The sequence below is a fragment of the Scyliorhinus torazame genome, chromosome 16, assembly GCF_047496885.1.
Source record: "Scyliorhinus torazame isolate Kashiwa2021f chromosome 16, sScyTor2.1, whole genome shotgun sequence".
NCBI classification, from domain to species: Eukaryota; Metazoa; Chordata; class Chondrichthyes; order Carcharhiniformes; family Scyliorhinidae; genus Scyliorhinus; species Scyliorhinus torazame.
In genome coordinates, this window is record NC_092722.1 from 42,024,728 (window position 1) to 42,050,990 (window position 26,263).

Consider the following 26,263-nt stretch of genomic DNA (forward strand, 5'->3'; position numbering starts at 1 on the left):
AGGTGCTGGCGAAGGTCTTAGCCACGAGAATTGAGGATTGTGTGCCGCAGGTTATCCACAAAGACCAGGGGGGGTTCGTGAAGGGGAGGCAGTTGAACGCGAATGTGCGGAGGCTCCTGAACATTATTAAGATGCCGGCGAGGCAGGGGGAGGCGGAGATAGTGGCGGCGATGAGAAGCCCTTCGATAGGGTAGAGTGGGGTATTTGTGGGAGGTGCTGAAGAGGTTCGGGTTTGGGGAGGGGTTCGTCAGGTGGGTGAGGCTGTTGTACGAGGTCCCAATGGCGAGTGTGGCCACGAACAGGAGGAGGTCTGAGTACTTTCGGTTGCATCGAGGGACGAGACAGGGGTGTCCTTTCCCCCCCCTGATCTTCGTGTGGTGATTGAACCCTTGGCTATGGCACTGAGGGAGTCGAGGAACTGGAGGGGGTTGGTGCGGGGTGGGGAGGAGATTAGGGTGTTGCTCTATGCGGACGACTTGCTGCTATATGTGGCGGACCCGGTGGGAGGAATGCTGGGGGTAATGAGGATCCTCAGGGAGTTCGGGGATTTCTCGGGGTACAAGCTCAACATGGGGAAGAGCGAGTTGTTTGTGGTTCACCCAGGGGACCAGGAGAGGGGGATTGGTGAGCTCCCACTAAAAAGGGCGGAGAGGAGCTTCAGGTATTTGGGGGTCCAGGTGGCCAGGAGCTGGGGGGCCTGCGTAGACTTAATTTCACGAGGCTGGTGGAGCAAATGGAGGAGGAGTTTAAGAGGTGGGACGCGTTGCCGCTGTCCCTGGCGGGTAGGGTGCAGTCAGTCAAAATGACGGTGCTCCCAAGGTTTTTGTTCCTGTTCCAGTGCCTCCCCATCCTTATCCCGAAGGCCATCTTTAGGTGGGTCAACAGGAGCATAACGGGGTTTGTGTGGGCGCGAGGGACTTCGAGGGTGAGAAGGGTGTTCCTGGAGCAGAGTAGGGATGGGGGGGACTGCCCAACCTCTGTGGGTACTACTGGGCCGCCAATGCGGCGATGGTGCGCAAGTGGGTGATGGAGGGGGAGGGGGTGGCATGGAGACGGCGTCTTGTGAGGGTACGAGTCTGGAGGCGCTGGCAACGGCGCCACTGCCGCTCCCTCCAATGAGGTACACCATGAGCCCGGTGGTGGCGGCTACCCTCAAAATTTGGCGGTAATAGAGGCGGCACAGGGGGGAAGTGGGGGCCTCGGTGTGGACCCCGATACGGGGGAACCACCGGTTTGTCCCAGGGAGAATAGATGGAGGGGTTTTGGGGTGGCACAGGGCAGGGATAAGAAGGTTGGGGACCTGTTTGTGGACGGGAAGTTCACGAGCCTGGGTGAGCTGGTGAAGAAGTACGGGCTCCCCCCGGGAAACGCCTTAAGGTATCTACAGGTAAGGGCGTTTGCCAGGCGGCAAGTGGTGGAATTCCCGCTGCTGCCGCCACGCACGGTACAGGACAGGGTGCTCTCGGGGGCGTGGGTTGGAGAGGGGAAGATCTCGGAAACATACCAGGTGATGCAGGGGGAGGAGGAGGTCTCAATGGAGGTGCTGAAAGGTAACACGGAGGAGGAGTTGGGAGAGGAGATCGAGGAAGGGACGTGGGCAGATGCCCTAGGGAGGGTGAACTCTTCCTCTTCGTGCGCGAGGCTCAGCCTCATACAGTCGAAGGTGCTGCACAGGGCACACATGACCGGGACAAGGATGAGCCGGTTTTTTGGGGGTGAGGACAGGTGTGTTAGGTGCTCAGGGAGCCCAGCAAACCATACCCATATGTTCTAGGCATGCGCAGCGCTGGAGGAATTTTGGAAGGGGGTAGCGAGGACGGTGTCGAGGGTGGTAGGATCCAGGGTCAAACCGGGCTGGAGGCTCGCAATATTTGGGGTTGCAGAGGAGCCGGGAGTGCAGGAGGTGAAAGAGGCCGGTATTCTGGCCTTTGCGTCCCTGGTAGCCCGGCGAAGGATTCTTCTTCAGTGGAAGGATGCGAGGCCCCCAAGCGTGGAATCCTGGATCAACGATATGGCGGGGTTTATTAAATTGGAGAGGGTGAAATTTGCCTTAAGGGGATCGGTGCAAGGGTTTTTCAGGCGGTGGCAACCGTTCCTGGAATTCCTGGCAGAACGGTAGACAATGGTCAGCAGCAGCAGCAGCAACCCGGGGTGGGGGGGGGGGGGGGGGGGGTCTTTTTTATTTTTGTTTGTCTATACTGGGGGATCTGAGGGGGTGTATATGTTTGCTTTGTGTTTCGGCGGGTGTTAATATATTATTTATGTATGGGGGGGAGGGGGCACTGGGTTGTTTTGTTTTGTATTTAATTCTATTGGGTTCCTTTTACATTTTGTTGTTGATATTTTGTGAAAACTTTAATAAAAATAATTTTTTTTTTAAAAACCATGTACGGCCTGAACGAAAAGGAGCAAGTGAAGCTCACAGTTTTAAGCCTTCAGTCGTGGCAGCCCTTCCCGACCCACAGAATGTAGGAGGAGGCAACTCCAAGAGATGCACACAGCGATCCTTGATGCGATCGGCTTTAACAGAGGAGACCCCGGAGTAGGCCTAAATAAGTGTAGGCAAAAGAAGACAGAGCACCCCACAGCGTTTGCTGGACGTTTGTGGATTCACTTTACCGCAGTTTTTGGAGAGTTAGCCCCTGCCCATTTGTCCCCAGATAATATGGTCAAATGGACCCGAATTCTAGTCTCCCACGTCACAGAAGCAGGACGAAAAGCTTGCGCAAATTATGACCCCTCAGATGAGGCCCACAATGGTAAATGGGTTTTGAAGAGATTGTCCCGCGCTTGGGAGCAATCAATTGCAGGCAAACCCGCATTTATAACACCCGATGAAGAGCAGGCAGAAATGAACCCAGTTAAGGCTCACCAGAACCCCGCATGGGTAAATGAGGGCAGGAACAGCCAACCCCAGCCCAAAGCTCTGGAATGTTATAATTGTGGACAGCTAGGACACTTTGCACGAGAGTGCAACGCGCCCCAGAAGCAGCAGATAAACCAACAGACAGGCACCCTAAACAAGAATAGGGCAAAGCTGATCCATAGCGTTAGCGCCCGTTCAGAGAGTACAGACATGAACGGCACCGGCTGACGGTGTTCGGGCTCCCCAACTTGGGTCTGCGACACCCTTTGGGACAAGTCCGGTAGACCGGTAGTAGCAGGCAAAGTTCGGGGACAACCCGTGGAATTTCTTTGGGACACAGGAGGGTCCCACACCACACTCAATTCCTCCACGATGTTCCAGCGAGACACGTGGCCCACAACAGACACCATTACACTCAGCGGCTTTATAGGCCATTTACAACAGGGACACATCACAGCCCCTATAGCAATACAGATAGGGAACATCGCAACCAAGCACCCCGTAGTTTTAGTTGATCTGCCCCAGACACCAGAACATATCCTTGGGATCAATTTCATGAGCTCCCAAAACCTCTCTTTTGATCCAGTTAACAAGTGTGTATGGAAAATGGCAAAGGCAGCACGAGCCCCCGCCACGCTCACAGTAGGTGAATATGTAAATAGGATTAGCTCAGTAGGAGATTTCTGGTTCGACCCTCGAGCCATTCGTGCAGACAAAAAGGTTAGGGCAGCCCTGCAGGAACATAAAGCGGCATTTGCACAGCACAAGCACGACTGTGGCAGCTTGACTGGCTTTGTGAACATTACAGGTCCCGACCCTAAACCCCAGAAGCAGTACGGATTTCCCCAGGAAGCAGAGGGAGAAATCTTCAAAGTGATAGAGAGTTTGTTGGATCAAGGCGTACTCAGATCAGTAGCCTCCACAAACAACGCACCGATTTGGCCCGTCAGGAAACCGGATGGATCATGGCGACTGACTATTAATTACCGGGAACTGAACAAAGTAACCCCAGCAGCAGCCCCCACCGTAGCCACGAGTCCCAAGACCATGCTCAAACAGGGACTCCAGTCAAAATTTTTGTCGGTTTTGGACATTAGTAATGGCTTCTGGTCCATTCCATTGGCTAAAGCGTGCCAGTACAAATTCGCCTTTACATTCCAAGGGCAACAGTACATGTGGACGTGCCTTCCACAAGCCATCCACAACTCCCCCTCCATTTTCCACCGACAGCTGGCAAATGGATTACCAAAATTTTCCCGCCCCGATTGTCTGATCCAGTATGTAGACGACTTGTTACTACAGACAGACACAAAGGGAGAGCACATTTTGTTTCTTGACGAACTCCTAGCACTCCTAAAATAAATTGGTTGTAAAGTCAACCCCAAGAAGGCCCAGATTCTGAAAGAAAAAGTGATTTACTTGGGAACAGTGATCACTCATGGTAAACGCGAGATCGAGCACAAGAGAATTGACTTGATCGTCAAATTGCCCCTTCCCCACAATGTCTCAGCCCTCCGGTCATTTTTAGGACTAGTTGGCTACTGCCAAAACCATATTGACGGTTTTGCCACTAAAGCAGCGCCCCTTTCCGAACTTCTCAAGAAGCAGGCACCTTGGGAATGGCTTCCACAGCAAACAGATGCTGTGGATGCTTTAAAAAGAGCACTCAGCACAGCCCCCAGATCCCAGATCCACATTCCCCGTACGCTATTGAGGTAGCAAGCACCGACCGAACCCTTTCGGCTGTGCTCCTCCAGGAACGCCACGACCAGTTACGCCCCATAGCATACGCCTCACGCATGTTAGACCCCGTAGAGCAAGGATTTTCTGCCTGTGAAAGGCACCTGCTCGCAGTTTTTAGGGCAGTGCAATACTTCGCCTACATTACAGGACTCAACCCCATCACCATCCTCACAGAACACACACCGACACAGCTACTGTTAGACGGCCGACTTAAAGATGGCACAGTCAGCCAAATCCGCGCAGCCCGTTGGACCCTTCTTTTACAGGGACGGGACATCACGATAAAGTGAACCAAAACCCATACCTTCCTTGCCGATAATTTGCAGTATGCAGGCACCCCTCACGAATGTGGGATCACCACCACTGAACAGAACATAGGCCCATTTATTCCCAAAACACCTCCCAGGAAAATAGGTAGTACACCCCAGAGACCCCAGCCCACAGACACGTGCGCATCCCTAAGGATTTATGTGGATGGCTCATCCACAGTGTTAAACGGAAAGAGAATTACCGGTTGCGGTATATATGTAGAGGACGTGCAGGGACGCGCCCTAGATGAGATTTCCTTGAAGTTGCCAGGACACTTAGGCTCGCAGGCAGCAGAGCTGGCAGCAATTCCATATATTGTAGACCACTCCAGCCCGTCCTCAGACACGACTTCAACTCCGCTCCCAGAGGCACTACTCCGCCTCTCCCTTCCCTCAACCAGCAGCGACAGTGATAGCGATCACGATGACGACAGCCACAGCACACCACGTTACGACTACACCCCTGCACCAGGCCCCACTCCCAGCGAATCGGAGCATGATTCTACTGACCCATTAACCCATTTGAGATCACTTATATCAAAGCCCCTGACCCAGACCCACCGCCCGACGATTACGGATTGAAGCATCGTAGCTCCAACCTCGACACATGATTCTGGCACCGAGACAATTCGTTCAGGCTCATCCGGAATGGTGAGGTGGACCCCAATTCGCCCCAAGCAGCTTTAGCACGGTTACTGCAGACAAGAGTTTGGCAGCCGGGAGAAGATGATGACTTAGAGTCTGACTCCCACCAAACAAATCCCTTTGCGACCCTGTTCGCTATTGAGCAATGAGGTGTCCAGATGATGGAGAAAAAAGGAACTGATGGAGAGATACGGTGTCCTTTCTGATGGAACCTGCACCATGTTTGTTGAATGTTTGTTCGTTAGTGTTATCGTTAAGTGTTGTGTGGAAACTCGGAAAGTTTTTCACGCCCCCACGTCACCAGTCCTTTAACGCCCCCGGCTGTTAATGGAACACGTTTGTCCCAGACAATAGTTCAGAGGAACTAGTCTGTCAACAAAACCCGACTCAGAGTTGCTCTCCTAATTCGAGAGGCAGCCCCTCACAACGACCACATTCTTACCCGTTCTTGCCCGTTGCTCAGGCAATGGAGAAACGGCATTGGTCCCCGCCCTGCCTGAGGACCCCCCCCACTGGTCAGCTACGCTCGGGTAGAGCACATACAGCATTGATCACCGTCCTACCCGGGGATTCCACCCATTTCTTACCCGCCGCGGCCCATTTTGGCTCATTACGTTTGAAATTATTTTGTTTGGTTTTGGCAACCCTTAGGTTGCTTCCCTATGCTATTTACATCCTCAAACACTGGGATGGTAAATCACACAGGCTGCGAGATGTCTTGTCCAAATATTTGGTTTAAAAAAAAATGAGGGAGTCACAGATGGTGACCAATTATAAAGGGAAATTGAGCAGTAAAGGACAGACAGACAGACACACGAGATCTTAAGCAAGATAATAACAGAAATTATGCTTGTGTTCACAGAACTCCAGAAACCCAGGAACCACAGAGGAAGACAAAGAAGTCCGACAAAGATGAAGACAGCCTTCGTGTTCACATGGATCTTAGCGGGATCCCTTCAGTTGCGTGCGGACGCTACCCCCCTGACCCCTACCACACAAACCGTAAATGAGTCTCACCCCTGCAATACACGGAACCCTGAGATAACAAGCCCCGTGACAGCTAGCAATACCCCGACCTGGTGTGATAAGTTTATCACCTGGTACTCACTCCCATATGTAGTCGAAGCACTCTTAGTGCTGGCGATACTTTGTCGTGCAAACGTTTAGAGTCAGGAAATGGCGAAACAGAGCATATCGCTCCCACACAGATTTAGGCCCCCCATTTTCGGATTTCTCCAGATACCCGAACCCATTGGGACGGATTAAAGAGCATCCATTTTGTTTAATGTATTCTATGGAATAAAGAGATGTAAACCTCTGTGTCTGACTGCCAGGCCAAAGAAATGTGTGTGCTGCTTTTTTGTGCAGTTTAAGAAGTATAAAGTATTTTTGGATTGTTTAAATGAGGATAGTTTATTGAGAATAGTTAGAGGTTCCAGTTTTTTTATTTTTCTGTAATGCATGTATTAATGTCATAGCGCCCTGTAGAATATTATGTTAATGAATGTATTTAAAATGGTTTAGGTAAAATTGTGTTGCATAGGATAGGACAGTGTAGAGCCTAAGCATGGGTGCCCCGGGGATCAGAGGATGAAGACGCCATGGTAATGTGGTCCTTCACGCTTCGCGTTGAGGATCACAAGGAGGGTGTGTAGCCATCTGGGATGGCCACATCCTGATTACAAAATGGACATCTGCAAAGAATGCAGGGAAAATTGGACAATGCTAAGAAACAAGCAGGTGCAAGCTCTGTCTGTTGATTAGAACCTTAAACGCTCAGACAGGACAGAAACTACCAAACGATTTACATACTAATGAGCCATCTCTGGGGACAAAAGGGAAACATTTAGATACACAATGTTAGGACAGACTCCCCGGCGCCAGAAGAAGCTAAGACAAAGCAGACTGACAGGCACCAGGACACGCCCAGTGATCAAGGAACCACCCCTCTATTGGAGGAAAATCAATACAGATGATTGGGAAAGACCCAATTACTTGAGGCCAAGTTCAAGGCCCACCCAAAAGAGCGCGAAGCCCTTTGCAGTATAAGAGGTATCTCCCAAGGGAGAATCCTCCTCCTTTGGCTCTCACCGAAGAGAGAGACCTGCCTAGCAGCTGCATCAGACCAAGTAAGTCCCAAGTCAATGCACGCTACGAGATAGACGCTCCTAGTGGCTACCCTGTAAACAGCTCAACCCAGCAGCCTCAGAACCGAGCAACGGCCATTGTTCCTCTGACTGAGTGGGCGCCCAAAGCTAAATATAGGCTTTAGTAATAGTGGTAGTTTAGTTTGTGGAGTTTGTGCATGAGTAGATTTGACTGTGTGTAAATAAATGAGCATTGCTTTTGAACTTACTAACTGGTGTATCGAGTCATTGATCAGTATTCGGTTCTGAACCTTGTGGCGGTGTCGAAACATACCTGACGACTCTTGAGCAAACGTGATTAAACAGAGCCAAATTAAGAGCCAACCAAAAGTTAGCAACAATGGGGAGAGGTATTATTTATCTCTCTATCCTCAACTGTGCGCTGCCTGTCCTTTTCACCAACATGGGGCTGTTGCTGGAGCCGTGGGAGGGTGGGGGGGGGAGGAGTGTGCGCTGGCTTGGTTGCTGGCATCTTTGCCTTGTACTTAATTGTTCGTTGAATTTCTTGTGGTATTTTGTCTTGTTTTTTTTGTACAGGGAGTTCTCTCCCTCTCTCTTCTGCCATGCCCCATATCGATGCATCCTTGTCAGGTGGTCTGCACTGCCCATTTTAGGTGCCTTTCCACCAATGTGGGGCTACCGTTAGGAGGGGGGCAAAGGTGGCCGTATGCTGGCCTTGCAACTGGTGGTTTGTTTACAGGAATTATTTTGGGTTCAACTGTTTGGGTTTGGGGGGGGGGGGGGGGGGCGGGCGGGGGGGGGGGCCCTCTGGTACCTTGTGCAGAGATGTTGACTTCAAGTGTGAGCATAGTCAATGAGTGTCAGATAACTATTTTGCCATTAAGGTTAGCAAAGTGGTGGGTAGGTATTATGTCCATGGTCAATGCTTACACACACAAGTAAATCTCAAAAACGATTGCTGGTGCCAATATGAAGCAGGAACCATGGTAAACTTTCCTTTCCTCAGCTGTTAGTGGTGGGGGCACGGGCCGCTGAAGTTGGATTCTGCCCAAATCCTGGAGCAGGAGAACCCCTGGTCATAAGTTGAGTTTAGAGGAACAGGAGCAGGCCATTCAGCCCATCGAGCATGCTCCGCCATTCCATGCGATCATGGCTGATTGAACACTCCAATGCCTTCCCAATAGCTATGCTATTCCCATAACCCTTTTCATTATTGTTAATCAGAAATCCATCAATCTCTGCTTTAAACGTACTCAATGACTGAGCTTCCACAGCCCTCTGGGGGAGAGAATTCTGAAGATTCACAACCCTCTGTGTAAAACATTTCTCCTCTCTCCCTCTGCAATCACAGCCAACGTCCCCCCACCCCCTCCCTGACCGGGCACCATCTGCAGGGGGGGTCCCCGGATTTCGGCCTTCTGCCGTTGGTTTCAATGAGAACTCAGCCAGAAGATGGATTCTCCTTTCCCGCTGGCAGTGCACCCACACCCATGGGTTTCCCACAGCATGATGTGGCATCAATGGGATTTCCGGGGGGGAAGAGGGAATCCCGCCGCCAGGGCTGGGGGACTGAAGAATCCAACCACACCTCTCACTTTTTGAAACTCCAGAGAATACAGGCCCAGTTTGCCCAAATCTCTCTCCATATGACAGTCCACGGAACAAATCTGGTGAACTTTCATTGCACTCTCTCTCTCTATGGTAATAATACCTTTTCTCGGACAAGGGGACCAAAACTTCACATAGTACTTCAGGTGTGGCCAAGTCAAACTTCTATACAATTGAAGCAAGACTTTACTACTCCTGTACTTAAATCCTCTTTCAATAAAGGCTAACATTCCATTAGCCTTCCTAATAGCTTGCTGCACCCACATATCAGCCGTGAGTGACTTGCGCACAAGGACAGCCAGTTCCCTGTGGCTTTCAATTTTGGACTTGCTATCATTCTAGTTCCGGGTGTAAACAGGAGCAAGATGAAAACCGGTTCTATTTAAACAGCTCCCAGTTTGAGTGAAATGTTCATGTGAAGAGAAGAGAAATGTTTGAAGCTCCAAATCAGCTCTGGCATTAAGAATGACGTTGGGTGATGTCCTTGAGGTCACCCCGTCTTTATCCTGTGGAGGAACGAGAGCTCCTTTCATCTCTAAGCTTTACCGCTGATGGAAAATATTCAAATAAGTGCGAAGAATTCTTGTCTCCCAGCTCATTTTGACATTGGACCATTGGACAAATTAAATCTGTGACCTCATGATTTACTGTTCACTGAGAGACAAATGTAATAACTGCTCCAACCGGTTAAAAGAAAATCAATTCAATAAAACCGATGAGTGACTTAATCGCATTTCAGGAAAGAAGAGGGCAGTGTGTCGCTCTGCACGTGATGTTGCTATCACAGTGCCAAATGGCAGCCACCCAGAGGTCATTCCAAGCCAAGGGGAGGACAATTCCTAAATTAATTTCCTGGGCTCTGAATTCCGATCTCACCTTTCAGCTCGAAAAATGTATTTCCATTCACTCTTGCAGTCATCAGATTCAAGCTTCAGAATGTTGTCAGTGGAATGACAAAGTAGAAATAACACTCTGGCCCCAGAATTTATGGGGAGGTGGGGAGGGAAGCAACTGGTGAAGCTGACAAGGCCAGCCAGCCGCGTGCATGTCCTTCTGAATCTAATGGGGAGACCTCATTATTTTTATTCGTTCCATTTCTTAAAACTGGAAGGCGGCCAATTTGACAGGCTGGCAAGCTGCCGGCAAGGAAAGCCAAAGGCAGGAGGCCGAAATCTGGGGACCCCCCGCCCCCCCTGTAGACGGTGCCCGGGGTGGGGGGGGGGGGGGTCGGCTGTGATTGCAGAGGGTGGAAATTAAAGAGAGAGAGAGACTGTGGGCGGCACGGTAGCCCAGTGGTTAGCACTGTTGCTTTACAGCACTATGGCCCCAGGTTCGATTCCCGCTTTGGGTCACTGTGCGGAGTCTGCACATTCTCCCTGTGTCTGCGTGGGTTTCCTCCAGGTGCTACGGTTTCCTCCTACAAGTCCCGAAAGACATGCTGTTAGGTGAATTGGACATTCTGAATTCTCCCTCTGTGTACCCGAACAGGCGCCAGAGTGTGGCGACTAGGGGATTTTCACAGTAACTTCATCACCTACTTGTGACAATAATAAAGATTATAAAGAGGATACGACTGGTAGAGGGGAGTCCAACAACGTCTTGGAGTACTGGGAGCAACACTCTTGCTCCTCCAGTCTCAACCACGAGTGCACTAAAAGGCACTTAACTTCTGGAGGAAGCAGCTCGACAGGTCCTGGTAACACACGCGGCCTCCACTAAATAAAATTGGACTTCCAATTCCACTGCTAATTAAATGTCCTGTACCTACAAGTTAGGACACTTCCACGCCCCACAGTCCTTTGTAAGCATGACACCAGGTCAAGATCCCAATAGCAGGTCAGCACGGTGGCGCAGTGGTAGCACTGCAGTCTCACAGCGTCGAGGTCCCACGTTCGATCCCGGCTCTGGGTCACTGTCCGTGTGGAGTTTGCACATTCTCCCCGTGTTTGCGTGGGTTTCGCCCCCACAACCCAAAGATGTGCAGGGTAGGTGGATTCACTACGCTAAATTGCCCCTTAATTGGAAAAAATGAATTGGGTACTCTAAATTAAAAATTTTTAAATCCCAATTGCATTTTTTAGGGTTTAAGCCACCCCACCACCTCCTGTCGATCCTGGGAGGGTGTTAACATTGAGGTTGTTATGTATCAGGAGTATTGTAATTGCAGAGTTTCTTATATTCAGTTTTGTGTTTGGCGTGTTGATGTCTTGGTCTCAGAGGACTGACTATGGGGCCTTGAGGGAGCCAAAGGGTTAAGCTCCTTTACAGAACCCCGGTGGCGAGTGTAGTGATGAACTGGCGGAGGTCGGAGTACTTTCGGCTGTACTGAGGAACGAGGCAGGGGTGCCCCCTGTCCCCCCTGTTGTTTGCATTGCCGATCAAACCCTTGGCCATGTCATTGAGGGAGTCTAATAAATGGAGGGGGGTGGTCCGAGGGGGAGAAGAGCATCGGGTGTCGCTATATGCGGATGACCTGTTGTTGTACGTGGCGGATCCAATGGAGGGGATGGTGGAGGTCATGCAGACTTTAAGGGAGTTTGGGGAGTTTTTGGGCTATAAGCTCAATGTAGAGAAGAGTGAGCTCTTTGTATTACAGGCAGGGGACCAAGAAAGAGGGATAGGGGACCTACCGCTGAGGAGGACGGCGGGGAGTTTTCGGTATCTGGGGATCCAGATAGCCAGGAGTTGGGGGGCCCTACATAAACTGAATCTGACGAGGTTGGTGGACCAAATGGAGGAGGACTTCAAAAGATGGGACATGTTACCGCTCTCGCTGGTGGGTAGAGTGCAGTCGGTCAAAATGGTGGTCCTTCCGAGGTTTCTGTTTGTGTTTCAGTGCCTTCCCATCGTGATCACCAAGGGCTTTTTTAAGAGAGTAGGTAGGAGTATTATGGGGTTTGTGTGGGAGAATAAGACCCCTAGGGTAAGGAGAGGGTTCCTGGAATGCAGTAGGGACCGAGGAGGGTTGGCGCTGCCAAACCTAGGGAGCTACTACTGGGCAGCAAATATGGCGATGACCCGCAAGTGGATTATGGAGGGAGAGGGGGCAGCATGGAAGAGGATGGAGATGGCGTCCTGTAAAGGAACGAGCCTGGGAGCGTTGGTGACAGCACCGCTGCCGTTCTCGCCGTCAAAGTACACCACGAGCCTGGTGGTAGCGGCAACGCTAAGGATCTGGGGCCAGTGGAGACGGCACAGGGGTGCAGTGGGAGCCTCGGTGTGGTCCCCGATCAGGGGTAACCACCGGTTTGTCCCGGGGAAGATGGAAGGGGGGTTCCAGAGCTGGCATCGGGCGGGGATTAGAAGAATGGGGGACCTGTTCATTGACGGGACGTTTGCGAGCCTAGGGGCACTGGAGGAGAAGTTTGAGTTACCCCCGGGAAATGCCTTTAGATATATGCAGGTGAGGGCGTTTGTGAGGCAACAGGTGAGGGAATTCCCGTTGCTCCCGGCACAAGAAATTCAAGACAGGGTGATCTCGGGTGTATGGGTCGGGGAGGGCAAGGTGTCGGCAATACACCAGGAGATGAAAGAAGAGGGGGAAGCGCTGGTAGAAGAGCTGAAGGATAAATGGGAGGAGGAGCTGGGGGAGGAGATCGAGGAAGGTCTGTGGGCTGATGCCCTGGGTAGGGTTAATTCCTCCTCCTCGTGTGCCAGGCTCAGTCTGATACAATTTAAGGTGGTTCACAGAGCTCACTTGACGCGGGCGAGGTTGAGCAGGTTCTTTGGGGTAGAGGATAGATGTGGAAGGTGCTCAGGGAGCCCGGTGAACCATGTCCATATATTTTGGTCATGCCCGGCACTGGAGGGGTTCTGGAGAGGAGTGGCGGGAGCAATATCTCAGGTGGTGAAAGTCCGGGTCAAGCCAAGCTGGGGGCTAGCAATATTTGGAGTAGTGGACGAGCCGGGAGTGCAGGAGGCGAAAGAGGCCGGCATTCTGGCCTTTGCGTCCCTAGTAGCCCGGCGAAGGATCTTGCTAATGTGGAAGGAGGCGAAGCCCCCTAGCGTGGATGCCTGGATAACGACATGGCTGGGTTCATAAAGTTGGAAAGGATTAAGTTTGCCTTGAGAGGGTCTGCGCAGGGGTTCTAAGGGCGGTGACAACCGTTCCTAGACTATCTCGCGGAGCGTTAGAGGAAGGTCGGTCAGCAGCAGCAGCAACCCGGGGGGGGGACATCTTGGGAGGGGGATGTCTTGGGAGGGGGGGGGGGAATGGGGGATTGCTTGGGGGGGTGGATTAGCAAGAGATAACATGAAGGGTGGGGGAAACTGGCACGTGCGGGAGAGAGCCAGTGTATAAAGCTATGTAAATATACCATTTTACCATGTGTATATCTTGCTCAGTGCGATTTCTTGTTATTCTGTTACGGGGGGGGGGGGGGTTATTGTTTGTAAGGGAGAAAAATTGTGTTGTTAAAAAACTTTAATAAATGTATATATTTTTTTAAAAATAGGAAGCCAAAGGTGAAGATTATTGCTTGAAGCAGTCTTGAGTGCTGGAGAGGTCGACAGACAGGTTTCAAGGTCTCATATCCAACTAGTCCTGCCCCGGGGGGGGGAGCAATTTAAATACCCTATTATTTTTTTCCAATTACGGGGCAATTTAGCCTGGCCAATCCGCTGCCCTCCGCATCTTTGGGTTGTGGGGGTGAAACCCATGCAGACAGGGGGAGAATGTGCAAACTCCACACGGAAAGTGACCCAGAGCCGGGATTCGGACCGGGTCCTCAGTGCCGTAGGCTGCAGTGCTAATCACTGTGCCATGTGCCGCCCTAAAAATCTGAAATTAGAAGTCTAATGATGTATCCATAGAACCCTGCAGTGCAGAAGGAAGCCATTTGGCCAACTGAGTCTGCAACAACCCTCTGAAAGAGCACTTTATCTAGGCCCACTCCCCCGCCCTATCCCCTAAACCCCACGCATTGATCATGGCCTATCCACCTAACCTGCACATCTTTGGACTGTGGGAGGAAACCGGAGCATCCGGAGGAAACACATACAGACATGGTGAGAACGTGCAAAGTCCAGACAGTCACCTAAGGTCAGAATCAAACCTGGGTTCCTGGTGCTGTGAGGCAGCAGTGCTAACCGCTGTGCCACTGTGCCATCGTGATTGTTGGAAATACCCATCTGGTTCACTAATGTCCTTTAAGGAAGGAAATCTGCAATCTTTACCTGGTCTGACCTGGCCTACATGGGACTCCAAATCCACAGCAATGCCATTGACTGTTAAATGCCATCTGAAATAGCAAGTTCAAGGGGCTAGGGGTGGGCAATAAATGCTGGCGCAGCCAGAAGTACCCAAATCCCATGAATGAATTTTAAAAATGTTGGGGTTGGGGGAGTCATAAGGAGTTTGTAACTCTACGGAGCTGTATGAAGAATAAACTTGCTGAAGGTAAAATACAAGCCGCTGTATTATTCCTCCGCCATACACTATTATTGATCTTGACATAGTATGCCAACACTAAGCTCACTCTGAAGAACATACACTTCAGCAATATAATGAGGGCAAAATGTTACGGATGCTGGAAATCTGAAATAAAAACAAAAAGTGCTGGAAATACTTAGCAGATCTGCCAGCATCTGTGGAGGGAGAAACAGAGCCTTTGGAGTTGAACGAGTCATATCACACTTGAAAGGTTAACACTATTCTCTCTTGAGCAAGATATCAAAGGGTGCCTAGTTGGAGAAACAAGTTATAATGCCTGACCCTTATCTCTGACCCATGTTTACATCACTACACTGGCAGCAAAGTTCTTGAACAATTAATGGTTAAAACAATGCATATGCACATGAAATATTAGGAGTGGTGCTGGTAATTATCAGTGATAAGACTCTCAATAAAAGATTGATCCTTGCCCCTAGTGAATAATAGATCGCTGCTTAATAGTCAGTAATTAATTTGATTGCTTATTCATAAGGAAAATAACAACCAATTAGAATTTAGACTCCTCGCCCACTCTAAGCCATGTTAAGCAGCTCAGGGGTCTGTCTCTGTTACATCAATGGAAATTGTGGCTTCTCACAGCGACACCAGGCAGCAGTTTAGCAGTTTATTCTGTTTGCATCCCCCCACCCCCGGGCCAATATCTGTCCCATGACAAGCAGCACCAAAACAAACTACCCGATGCTTGCTGCTTGTGGGATGTTGCTGTGCACACGTGGGTTGCCGGGTACCCCCACATTTACAACAGCTTGGGGATGCCCTGAAGATGTGAAAGACGTTGTCCTATTTTTTTAAACAATGTTTTTTGCAGCTGTTAATAGCGATGATAGACGCACCACAATGCAACCCCCTATTTGCAATGATGGTGCATTTTAATGAGTTGGCTGCAGTCTATAGCTTTGTAAAGCTGGGCTGTTAGAATGTGTTAATGCAGCCTTTTCCCGGTGCAATGGGAAGATTTGTTAGTTTTACCGTTCCTGGCGGTGACTCCCAGACACTCCCCTCCTCCCTCCTTGCTGCTATCTGATCTATTCGATCACCATGCACAGCGGTGCAGTGCCTGCTTTCCCTCAGCATGTCTCTGCCGCCACCGCAGCCCCGATTCCAGTCTCCTCTGCCATGCACCCGTGCCACCCCCTCTGCTTGCTGCTGCTCCTCCTCGCCCTGCCCCTGGGCTCCACTTGCCCCGAAGGCTGTGCCTGCAGGGACAGCCACACCATAGACTGCCGGGGCTCGGGGCTCCGTGCTCTGCCCACTGGGGCTTTCCCACTGTTTATCAGGAAGATCCTGCTCAGCAACAACCACATCCAGGAGATCCCGGCGGATTTCTTCATGTACTATGGTGACCTGGTATACCTGGACCTCAGCAATAACTCCCTCTCCTCCATCGCCCAGGGGATCTTCAGCACCACCAAGCTCATCTATCTAGATCTCAGGTACAACAACTTCACCCAGTTGAGCCCCAGGGCGTTCAGCTCAGCGCACAGGCTGATCATGTTGCGCCTGGGGAACAACCCCCACCTGGGGCAGGTGGACCAGGCAGCTTTCCAGAGTCTGGACCTGCTCCAGGTCCTGGAGCTCAATGACAACGCGCTGGAGGCTCTGAGTGCCGCAGCCCTCAGCTCCTTGCCCTCCCTCCGCACCGTCAGACTGGAGGGCAATCCCTGGCTTTGCAACTGTACCTTCGCCAACCTGTTCCTCTGGCTGAGGGACAACGCCGAACTTCTTCCTGCAGGTTAGTGGTGCTCCCCCTGTGAATCACTGCCACAGGCTCGGCTTATAAACTCGTTCAGCACTGGAGAGGCTGCAGAGGAGATTTACCAGGATGCTGCCTAGGCTGGAGGATCTGAGCTGGGATTGGACAGGCTGGGGCTGTTTTCAATGGAGCAGCGAAGGTTAAGCGGGGACCTGGTAGAGGTGAATATGATTATGTAGGGGTATAGATAGGGTGGATAGGAAGGCACTTTTTCCATTAATAGAGGGATCAATAACCAGGGGGCATAGATTTAAGATCAGAGGTAGAAGGCTAAAGAGGGGAGTTGAAGAGAAACATTTTCACCCAGCGGGTGATGAGCAGCTGGAACTCTGCCTGAAAGGGTGCTTGAGTCAGAAACTCTCATTACATTGAAGAAGTGTTTAGATATTCACTTGCGCTGCCGTCACCTCCAGAGCTGTGGGCCAAACACTGGGAAATGGGGTACGATGGGCCGAATGGCATCCTTCTGTGCTACAAATGTCTATTAATCTGTGATGGGATTTTTTTTTCAATAGTGCCTACAACTGAACAAAGCACTGCAAAGAAACCTATCTCTGCATTTCAAAGCTAGTCATTAATGAAGGGGCGACACGGTAGCACAGTGGTTAGCATTGTAGTGTCACAGCACCAGGGTCCCAGGTTCAATTCCTGGCTTGGGTCACTGTGTGGAGTCTGCACGTTCTCCCTGTGTCTGCGTGGGTTTCCTCCGGATGCTCCTGTTTCCTCCCACAAGTCCCGAAAGACGTGTTTGTTAGGTGAATTGGACATTCTGAATTCTCCCTCTGTGTACCCGAACAGGCGCCGGAGTGTGGCGACTAGGGGATTTTCACAGTAACTTCATTGCAGTGTTAATGTAAGCCTGCTTGTGACACTAATAAAGATTATAAGGGACATGGTTACATTTCCCCTGCCTCCCTCGATCCAGGGTAAAACTGGGCAGCTGCTCCCTGCTCCCAGTCACTGTTTCCTGGCTGGCTATGTGGGTTCCCCGGGCGGATGATACAGCTGTTGGTGAGAAATGTCACCATCTAGACTGGCTCCAGGGGGAACGCACAGAGAGTGGGGTCACCTCTGGATGCTGTAGAAACCATGCCCCAGCCATGAGTCTTCAGCACCTTGGCAAGGAGGGGGGAAAGATAGATAACATTAATTAATGTAGGTACTCCTCAGCAGTACTGGGACTGGTAAAGTAAGAAAAGGTACCGTGAAAAGATTAATTTTTACTGAAGTATTAGAGGTTCTCATGTAAATCAAACCATTACTTTATATGATTTTTGAAAGAAATATTGAAAGCAATTTTCTCTTTTTCTGTCTGTCTTTGTGGGCTAGGTGTGGAGTTAAGGGTGAAAACTGAGCTCGCGTTAACTTTCCCAGTCTGAGTTCCTGCCATTTATCTCTGAGAGCCCCCAAACGGCTTGGTTACAGCTCAGGGTCGAGTGGCTTAAGTACTAATTCTCTGCCGAGCCAACTGGTTTGGAGGCAGGTTGGCAGTAGGGCTGCACTTTTTGCTCTCAGCACTTCTGGATTGGGGGGTGGGGGGAGGGAGGGGGCATGGGAAGTTACCCAGGGTTTCTTAATAGTTATTCACCTACCCCTGCTATGTGTGTGTGTGTCTGTGTCTGTGTGAACATTGGGTGAGGACAGGGACAGGCTCAATTATGATGCCTCCCACAGTTACTCAGCCTGCTTCTTCTCACTGGCAAAACTCACAGAATGGCTTCAGGACATCTACTAGGTTCCATGGAAATTTAGCCCACCATCTCCAGGCTTCGAACCAGGTTCCTGTGCCGACTGTTGGTTGAATACTCGAGGCGGTGGGATGAACCCCTTAAGTGGATATTAAGTGCCCATTTAAGGGTCTAAATTTGCAGCAGGGCAGGAACGCTATTTCATGTGCCTCCCTGCCCCGATCCTGATAGGTGCAGAGGCAGGACGGTTGTGGGGGTCATAGAATTCATAGGATTTACAGTGCAGAAGGAGGCCATTTGGCCCATTGAGTCTGCACCGGCTCTTGGAAAGAGCATCCTACCCAAGGTCAACACCTCCACCCTATCCCCATAACCCAGTAACCCCACCCAACACCGATGGCAATTTTGGACACTAAGGACAATTTATCATGACCAATCCACCTAACCTGCACATCTTTGGACTGTGGGAGGAAACCGGAGCACCGGGAGGAAACCCACGCACACACGGGGAGGATATGCAGACTCCGCACAGACAGTGACCCAAGCCAGAATCGAACTTGGGACCCTAGAGCTGTGAAGCAATTGTGCTATCCACAATGCTACCGTGCTGCCCCCACTGTGGGTCCCCACTTGCCACCCTCCTGCCCGACTAAATACCCCCACCACCAAACTTACCTTGGGGAAGGGCATTAAATTTGGCCCCGTGATGTTCAAACTAGGACAACGAAGCATCCTCTGGCCTCTAGGGGTCTGTGTGGCTCAGTGACTCGCTGTTGAAACCAGCTAAGGTGTCAGACAGTGAGTGGCCTTTAGCTTACCAGTTTGTAAGCACTCGCACTGTAGCTTCTGGAGAGTAGAAAGACAGCAGCCTAGAATAAAATAGAGAATGAGTGGACTGTGGGTTAATATTTCCAATAACAAAGCACAGCAATGATAGCAAGAGAACATTTATCTTGTCTAGACAACAGAAGTTAATGAATAATGATGTGGAGATGCCGGCGTTAGACTGGGGTGAGCACAGTACGAAGCCTTACAACACCAGGTTAAAGTCCAACAGGTTTGTTTCGATGTCACTAGCTTTCGGAGCGCAGCTCCTTCCTCAGGTGAATCCTCCTGCGTTCCTCCGGAGCGCAGCTCCTTCACCTGAGGAAGGAGCTGCGCTCCGAAAGCTAGTGACATCGAAACAAACCTGTTGGACTTTAACCTGGTGCTGTAAGACTTCGTACAATGAATAATGAGACATTAGACTGACACATTTAGCGGAACAGTTAATGGGATGATTGATGCCTGGATGAGTGAAAATAGGGTCAATTAACTCGATGAGAGTGTCCACAAGGCTGTACACGCTCTGACAGGACACTTTCTAAGGGATAAATGACTGTTTGTGTTGATAAGGTTGAGGAGTGTTTGTGCCGAGGATATGAGGATTTCCTATTTCAGATTTCCACTGTTGACAATGTACACGTCAAATCAGTTTGCATTTAAATAGCATATTTAAAATAATAAAACATTCTGATGCGCTTCACAAGAACATTATCCATCAAAATGTCATTCTGAGTCATATAAGGGGATACAAGGGCAGGTGATCAAAAGCTTGGTCAAAGAGGTAAGTGTTAAGGCATGTCGAAGAGGAGAGAGAGGTAGAGAGATGGAGAGGGAACGCTATTCCGGAGAGACTTTGGAAACGGACGGCTCACCAATGGTACAACGATTGAACTCAGGGATGCTCAACAAGCCGTAACTGGATGCGTGCGTCTCAGGGATGTTGTAGGGCTGGAGGAGGTTACAACGATGGACAGACGAGAGCATGGAGAGATTGCAAATGAAGATGGAAATGTTGAATCGCGGCATTATGAGACAGGGAACCTTTGCAGGTCAGTGAGCACAGCAGGATGATGGGGGAACAGGACTTGGTGTAAGTTAGAAGAGTTCTGGGTGAGCTCATGTTTCTGTGGAGGAGGGAAGGTGAGAGGCTGTGCAGGACAGTATTGAAATAGTCAAGTCTAGAGCCAACAAAAGTGTGGAGTGGATTTCAGCAGCACAGGAGCTAAGTCAGGAATTAAGAAAGATAATAACAGTATTATGGAGCAGGTCTGGGTCAAGCCAGGGTATGAAGAGCATTGTTCAGTCTCAGCTAATTGCTAAGGGGAGGGATGGAGATGGCAGCCAGGGAGTGGAGTTTATGATAGGCACAAAAACTGTGTCCTCAGTCTTCTCAATATTTAGTTGGAGGGAACTGCTGCTCCTCCGGGATTGGATGTCAGACAAGCAGTCCAGGAAATCAGAGGCAATGCAGGAGTGAGCTGGTGGTGCGAGAGTGGGTGCCATCAGGGTACAGCTGGAAGCTGGCACTGCTTTCGGGTGACGTTGCAGTGTGTAGATGTGAAATGGGAGAGAGGTGAGACTAGTTCATTGAGGGACTCCAGAGATCACGGAAGAGAAGTCATTGCAGGTGATTCTTTGGGTATATCTGGATAGACAAGAATGGGAGGAGCTGGACAAAAAGGTGTTGGAGGAGGATGGTGTGATCAACACTGGTTAAAATCAGCAGACGGGTTGAGGAGGACACGGGAGGGTTAGTTTACCACACTCGCAGTTATGCAGGATGCCATTGTGATCTTAGGAGGTGTAGCAAGGCTGTGATTGGGCAGAAACCTGGCGATTCAGAAAATATGAGCATGGGTTTGCGAGGCTGCTCCACATTCAGGGACTTTGGGGAAAAAAGGGAGTTTGGAGATGGGGTGCGGCAGTTTGCAAGGAGAGTGAGTCTTCTTGGGAAAACGAGTAATGACGGCGGCAGATTTGAAGGGAAGATGGACAATAGCTGAGGTGAAGGAGGAAATCATTAACAATATCAGCTAACATGTGGGCCAGGAAGTAAAGTTGGATGGTCAGCAGTTTGATCGTAGGAGCAGGAGACGGACTTTGTGGACAAGTTTCATTCATGGAGGCCGCGAGGAGAGATAGGAGAGAAATGAGAGAAAGATGAAAGTGTTCAGGAAAATTTGGGTGAGTGGGCTGTGGGAGGGGAGGGAAGTGACAGAGACAGCTAAATGGATGATCACAAACTTACCGGTGGTGAGGGTGGAAGAGACAGAGACGAGGGGTTTAGGATGATCCTGGAATAGTGAACAGTGTTGGCAGAGAACAGCAGGACCCAATAGTGCTTTATGTGGTCCAGCTAGACGTGGCGGGGAATGGCTAGGCCAGTTGTCCACCACAAACATTCAGGTCTGCTTTCCTTGGAGTTAATGGAGCAGAGATGAGGACAAGAGGAATGACCATTGTGAGAGGGACTAACTCTTTAAGTGGGACAAGAGTACTCAAGGTGGCAGTGAGGGTGTGATTGAGCAGAAATGTTGTGGTAAATGGAGGATCTAAGGCTAAATGCCATTGGAACTGGTGTTGGGACGGTATTATCCGGAGGTGGCGTAGAAGGGATGTGGGGTTGGGAGGGAGAAATGAGATGTGAATGGAGTGCGATGCATTGCAGACAACTCCATGCAGTTTAAAACTCCCTTTACACTGCTCCAGCAATGGGCTGTGGCCTATCTCTCCAACAGGGTTCGTCTTAACATCAGTGTTCCAGCTTTTCATATCCCCAGCCTGCCACCTTGTGACCCACTGAATAATGCTGCAAACTATGTGAAAACTCCACACAGACAATATAAAGAGCTGGGGGGAAATACCATTGTTAAAACAAATCTACTTGACGAAATGGGCAGCATTCAATTCTCTACGCGAGAAGACTGTGGGGCCAATCTAGAGCTGATACCTCACTGCAGTACTGTGGGAGTGCTGCGCTGTCAGAGATGCTGGCCACTGGATGAGATGTCAAATTTGGATCAATTCAGGTGGAATTAAAAATAATCATGCCGCTGTCTGCCGGTAATGGGAGAGCTTCCTCAATATGCAACCACCAACAAAATATGGGTGAACTCGTCTTTTATCACATTTTCTGTTTGTGAAATCTTGCTACGTGCTACTGGCTGCCATGGTTGTCTGCATAACAACAGTGATTGGAGTTCAAAAGTACTCGGGGGCTCCAGTTTCCTCCCACAAGTCCCGAAAGACATGCTTGTTAGGTGAATTGGACATTCTGAATTCTCCCTCAGTCTACCTGAACAGGCGCCGGAGTGTGGCGACGAGGGGCTTTTCACAGTAACTCCATTGCAGTGCTAATGCAAGCCTACTTGTGACAATAAAGATTATTATTATTAAAATGGCTTTGGTGCTCTGTCACACCCTGTGGATGTCATATAAATAGGTGAAATTATGGTTTCAAAGTGATTAAAGGAATTGATACCATAGATAGAGAGAAACTGTTTCCAGGGGACGCAACCTTAAAATTAGAGATTTGGTTGTTGAAGTGATGTCAGGAAGCATTCTCTCGGGCAATGTACTCGATTGGACAGGCTGAGAGTCAGTTGAGAATTGAGAGATTTTTGTTAGGTTTGGGTATTAATGGATAAGGCTCACAGATGGAGTTAAGATCCAGGTCAGCCAGTCCATCAGAATGGCAGAGCAAGTGTGAGGCTCCGAGTGGCCTCTTGCTGTGCCTAAATAAATGCAAACTCTTTCAAGAATTATCCCCCCCCCCCCCCCCCCCACCCCCCCTCCAGTATTTTCCCAACCTCTCCTCGAGGAACTGACTCATGCTGGTGTCGAATTGCCCGCTGGCAAGAGTGATCGTTTCTCCTGAGTGAGGAATTTGGTTGCTTCACCGGGCAGAGACATCCAATCCATGTCGACTCTTCTGCATGTCTCATGCCCGCCCACTGGCATATTCCAGTAGTCACAGAACTAATTTTTCCATTCACTTGCCACCCAACCCACTAAATCAGCGCGGGCCAAGGTGAACTCTATCAGCCTGGACTAAACCAAGCGTTGCAGCCATTGACCGGATAGTTTAAGCACAGGCGGATGAACGCGTGGCGTTTACAGGAAGAATGCCTTTGAGATGTGCGCCTAGAACCCAATGGGGCTGAATGGGAGATCTCCCAGGCATTCCAGAATGTAAACAACCTGGGAGCCCATGTGCTGTGCCTGGGAATAAGTGGATAGAAGTATTGTTTAGCAGGACACTATTTTCAGAGCTCCAAGAATTCTTAACCTGGGTGCGTAGGCAGGAAGCATCACTGTTCTGTGCATTCATTAACTGAGCATTAAAACCCTAGCTGCCACTGACAGATCACCAATACAGGTGTGAAACAAACAAGGTGACAGAGTTTGTCAATGAAAATACTTCTTTCCTGTCTCCATGCTGCAGGTGCTTCGAGCACTTGTGCTGGGAACAATACACTGGTTTATTTTTCTATTGAATGTGATTCTCCTAACCCCGCGCTTTGTGTTCCTTTTATAAGGTCCCACGCTTTGTGTTGGCGTTGGAAAATATCAGAAGTAGACTCAATTAACGATCAGTCAACGCTTGTTGGCAGATCCACTTTCCCTGCATGAGATGTCTTTAACCCCTTCATTGGTAGAGATGGCCAAATGGACAGAGGGTTTCCCAACACGTGGGCCACCTTTCCCACTTATTTTTGTCCTCGTTCATATTCTCCATAAGCCGTCGAAGCCGCAAAGATAAACATTTACCCCGAGAGTGATCACGTCTATGTTGTTGGCAGTGATGTGAGAGAGGTACCTATCCAGGGCGATGCCGAGTTCACTGATTGGAGTATACTGTCAGTGCCAGCACTGAGCAGTGGGAATCGCTGGAGACATGTACAGGGCTGAATGTACTTACCCCAAATAATGTAGAATGCCCTGAGTGCTAAACGCTAATCAAGCTTACTATTGCTATCAGCCTTCACGTGGAAACACAATCATCAAGGTACCAAGATGAGAGTTGGTTAGATATTGACGGTTACCAACCATCCCTTAATATACCCTTTCCAGGGATGGTTTCACACTTCCTTGGCCACTTCAAGTGACAAGTGCCAGTCCCCTACATTTTTGGGAGGGCTCCCAATTCCCTCCTCCACAAGCGTGTGAACTCTGATTATTTTGAGGCAAGCCCGCTAAAATTCCCCTGGTGTGGGAGAGTCAGGAAACAGATACATCCAACAGGGCACGTCTGGAGGGCAAAGGATTGAGGGCAGGGCTTTCTGGGACTGGAGTTGCTAGCATTTTGCTTGCTCGATTTAAAAAATTAAAAAAACTCTGCTCCTTTCTTCAAGGCTTTGCTGCAATCCAGTGCTCCTTGCCCAGGGATATGAGGAAGATTACGCTCAACGAATTATCTGATGACAGCTTCATTGAGTGCGAGTTCTCACTGACTCTGACAGACTATCTGATCATCTTCTTCTCCGGGGTTTGTGTCTCCATCACTGCCATTACGACGAGCTTCTTCTTGGCCAATATTGTCCAGTGCTTCCAGAGACTGGGATTATTCAAAGGAGGCGATGATGACGATGAAGAGGATGATTACTAGCAACAAGCAGACATCAAATGAACATTCATTTTTTTCCTAGACTTTTCATTTGCAAAGAAGAAGTGTTTTTACTTCAGCATAAAGTTGCACACTATGATGTAATATATTAATTAATAGGATATATGCATCTGTTGGTAAAAATGAAAATAATAAAAAATATTTTGTTTTTCTAATTGAGGCTGGTGAAGCTCATTAAGACTATCTTAAGTTTGATTGGACGGAGGAACAGGAATAGGATATTCAGCCATTCAGGCTTGTTTCTCCAAAAGACTAATGCTGACCTTTTATATAGGGACATGGGAATAGTAGCAGGAGTAGGCCATTCAGCCCCTCAGGTCTGCCCTTCTGTTCAATTAGATCATGGCCAATCTTTTGACCTCAAAGCCATTTTCCTGCACTATCTTCATGTCCCTTGATGCCATTACTATCTAGAAATCTATCGACATCTAGAAGATTAGAATACAATGGGTAGAAGTCATACTTCAGCTACTGTGGGCAAAAGCAAAAAGTTGTCGTGAGGGAAGAAGCAAGGGATGAGTGCAAGCAGAGGAGGTGTAGGGAGGTGTCCCATTGTTAATTATAGCCGGGGTTTGGGAAGCGACAATGACAGGGCTCGAGACTGCCGGGGGTAAGGTGTAGTGTTATGGAACTGCACAGAGAATGGGAGGTGTGACCAAGAGTCCAACTTTCCTCTTGTGTTGCAGTAACTAAACCACACGGCATTGGGCTGTCGCTCTGTCCATTGCTGTGAACTGATTTTCTGGGTCTCACATTACCCAGTTGCAGGAACGGTATCCTCCATCAGTTGCTCCACATGAATCTTCATCGCTCTATTTGAAAATCAGGATGCCCTTACATGTCACTCTACCCATGGAGCATTGTCTACTGACCACCTTTGAAAAGCACACCTCCCATATAAGAGCTGCAGGCTATCTTTAAGTGGCAGTAGGCAACTGGCCCGTCATATTTTTCACCCACCCAAATGGCAAGCTAAAAATAAGCAGCACATTTGTAGAACCATCAGATTCTTAAGCACAGTTGTAGGCCAGTCAACGCAGCGTCTCTGTTCTTGATATTTGAAAGAGCAATAAGTTGGTCGCTTTCCCGTTAGCCGACACAGTTTTGCACATCAAGTATTTCTGCAATTCGCTCTTTAAAGTTTCTGTTGAATCTGCTTCCAACAGCCTTTTCAGGCAGTGCCTTCCAGACAACAGCTAGGCACTGAATGCTTTCTCATGCCCATTCGCTTTCTCATGCCCATTCGCTTTCTCATGCCCATTCGCTTTCTCATGCCCATTCACTTTCCCATGCCCATTCACTTTCTCTGCCCACTCACTTTCCCCTACCCATTCACTTTCCCTACCCACTCACTTTCCTGTACCCACTCACATTCCCCACCCACTCACTTTCCCGTACCCACTCACATTCCCCACCCACTCACTTTCCCATGCCAACTCACTTTCCCTACCCACTCACTTTCCCGTACCCACACACATTCCCCACCCACTCACTTTCCCGTACCCACTTGCTTTCCCGTACCCACTCACTTTCCCGTTCCCACTCACTTTCCCGTACCCACTCACTTTCCCGTTCCCACTCACTTTCCCGTACCCACTCACTTTCCCGTTCCCACTCACTTTCCCGTACCCACTCACTTTC

General features: G+C 49.6%; 1 protein-coding gene and 1 long non-coding RNA gene across 2 annotated transcripts in view; one reads left to right on the top strand and one right to left on the bottom strand.

The window, feature by feature from the left end:
• The window catches only part of LOC140392356 (uncharacterized), a 59,735-nt gene that overhangs the window by 31,172 nt on the left and 2,300 nt on the right, over window positions 1-26,263 (bottom strand). Inside the window, exon 2 of the long non-coding RNA XR_011935303.1 lies at window positions 18,847-19,040. This is a non-coding gene — a long non-coding RNA (uncharacterized lncRNA). The remainder of the gene's footprint in view (window positions 1-18,846; window positions 19,041-26,263) is intronic.
• Window positions 15,652-24,777, top strand: LOC140392355 (leucine-rich repeat-containing protein 38). Its single transcript, XM_072477658.1, has 2 exons — window positions 15,652-16,462; window positions 24,351-24,777. Exons 1-2 carry the CDS (start codon window positions 15,769-15,771, stop codon window positions 24,602-24,604), a joined length of 948 nt encoding a protein of 315 aa, XP_072333759.1. The 5' UTR covers window positions 15,652-15,768; the 3' UTR covers window positions 24,605-24,777.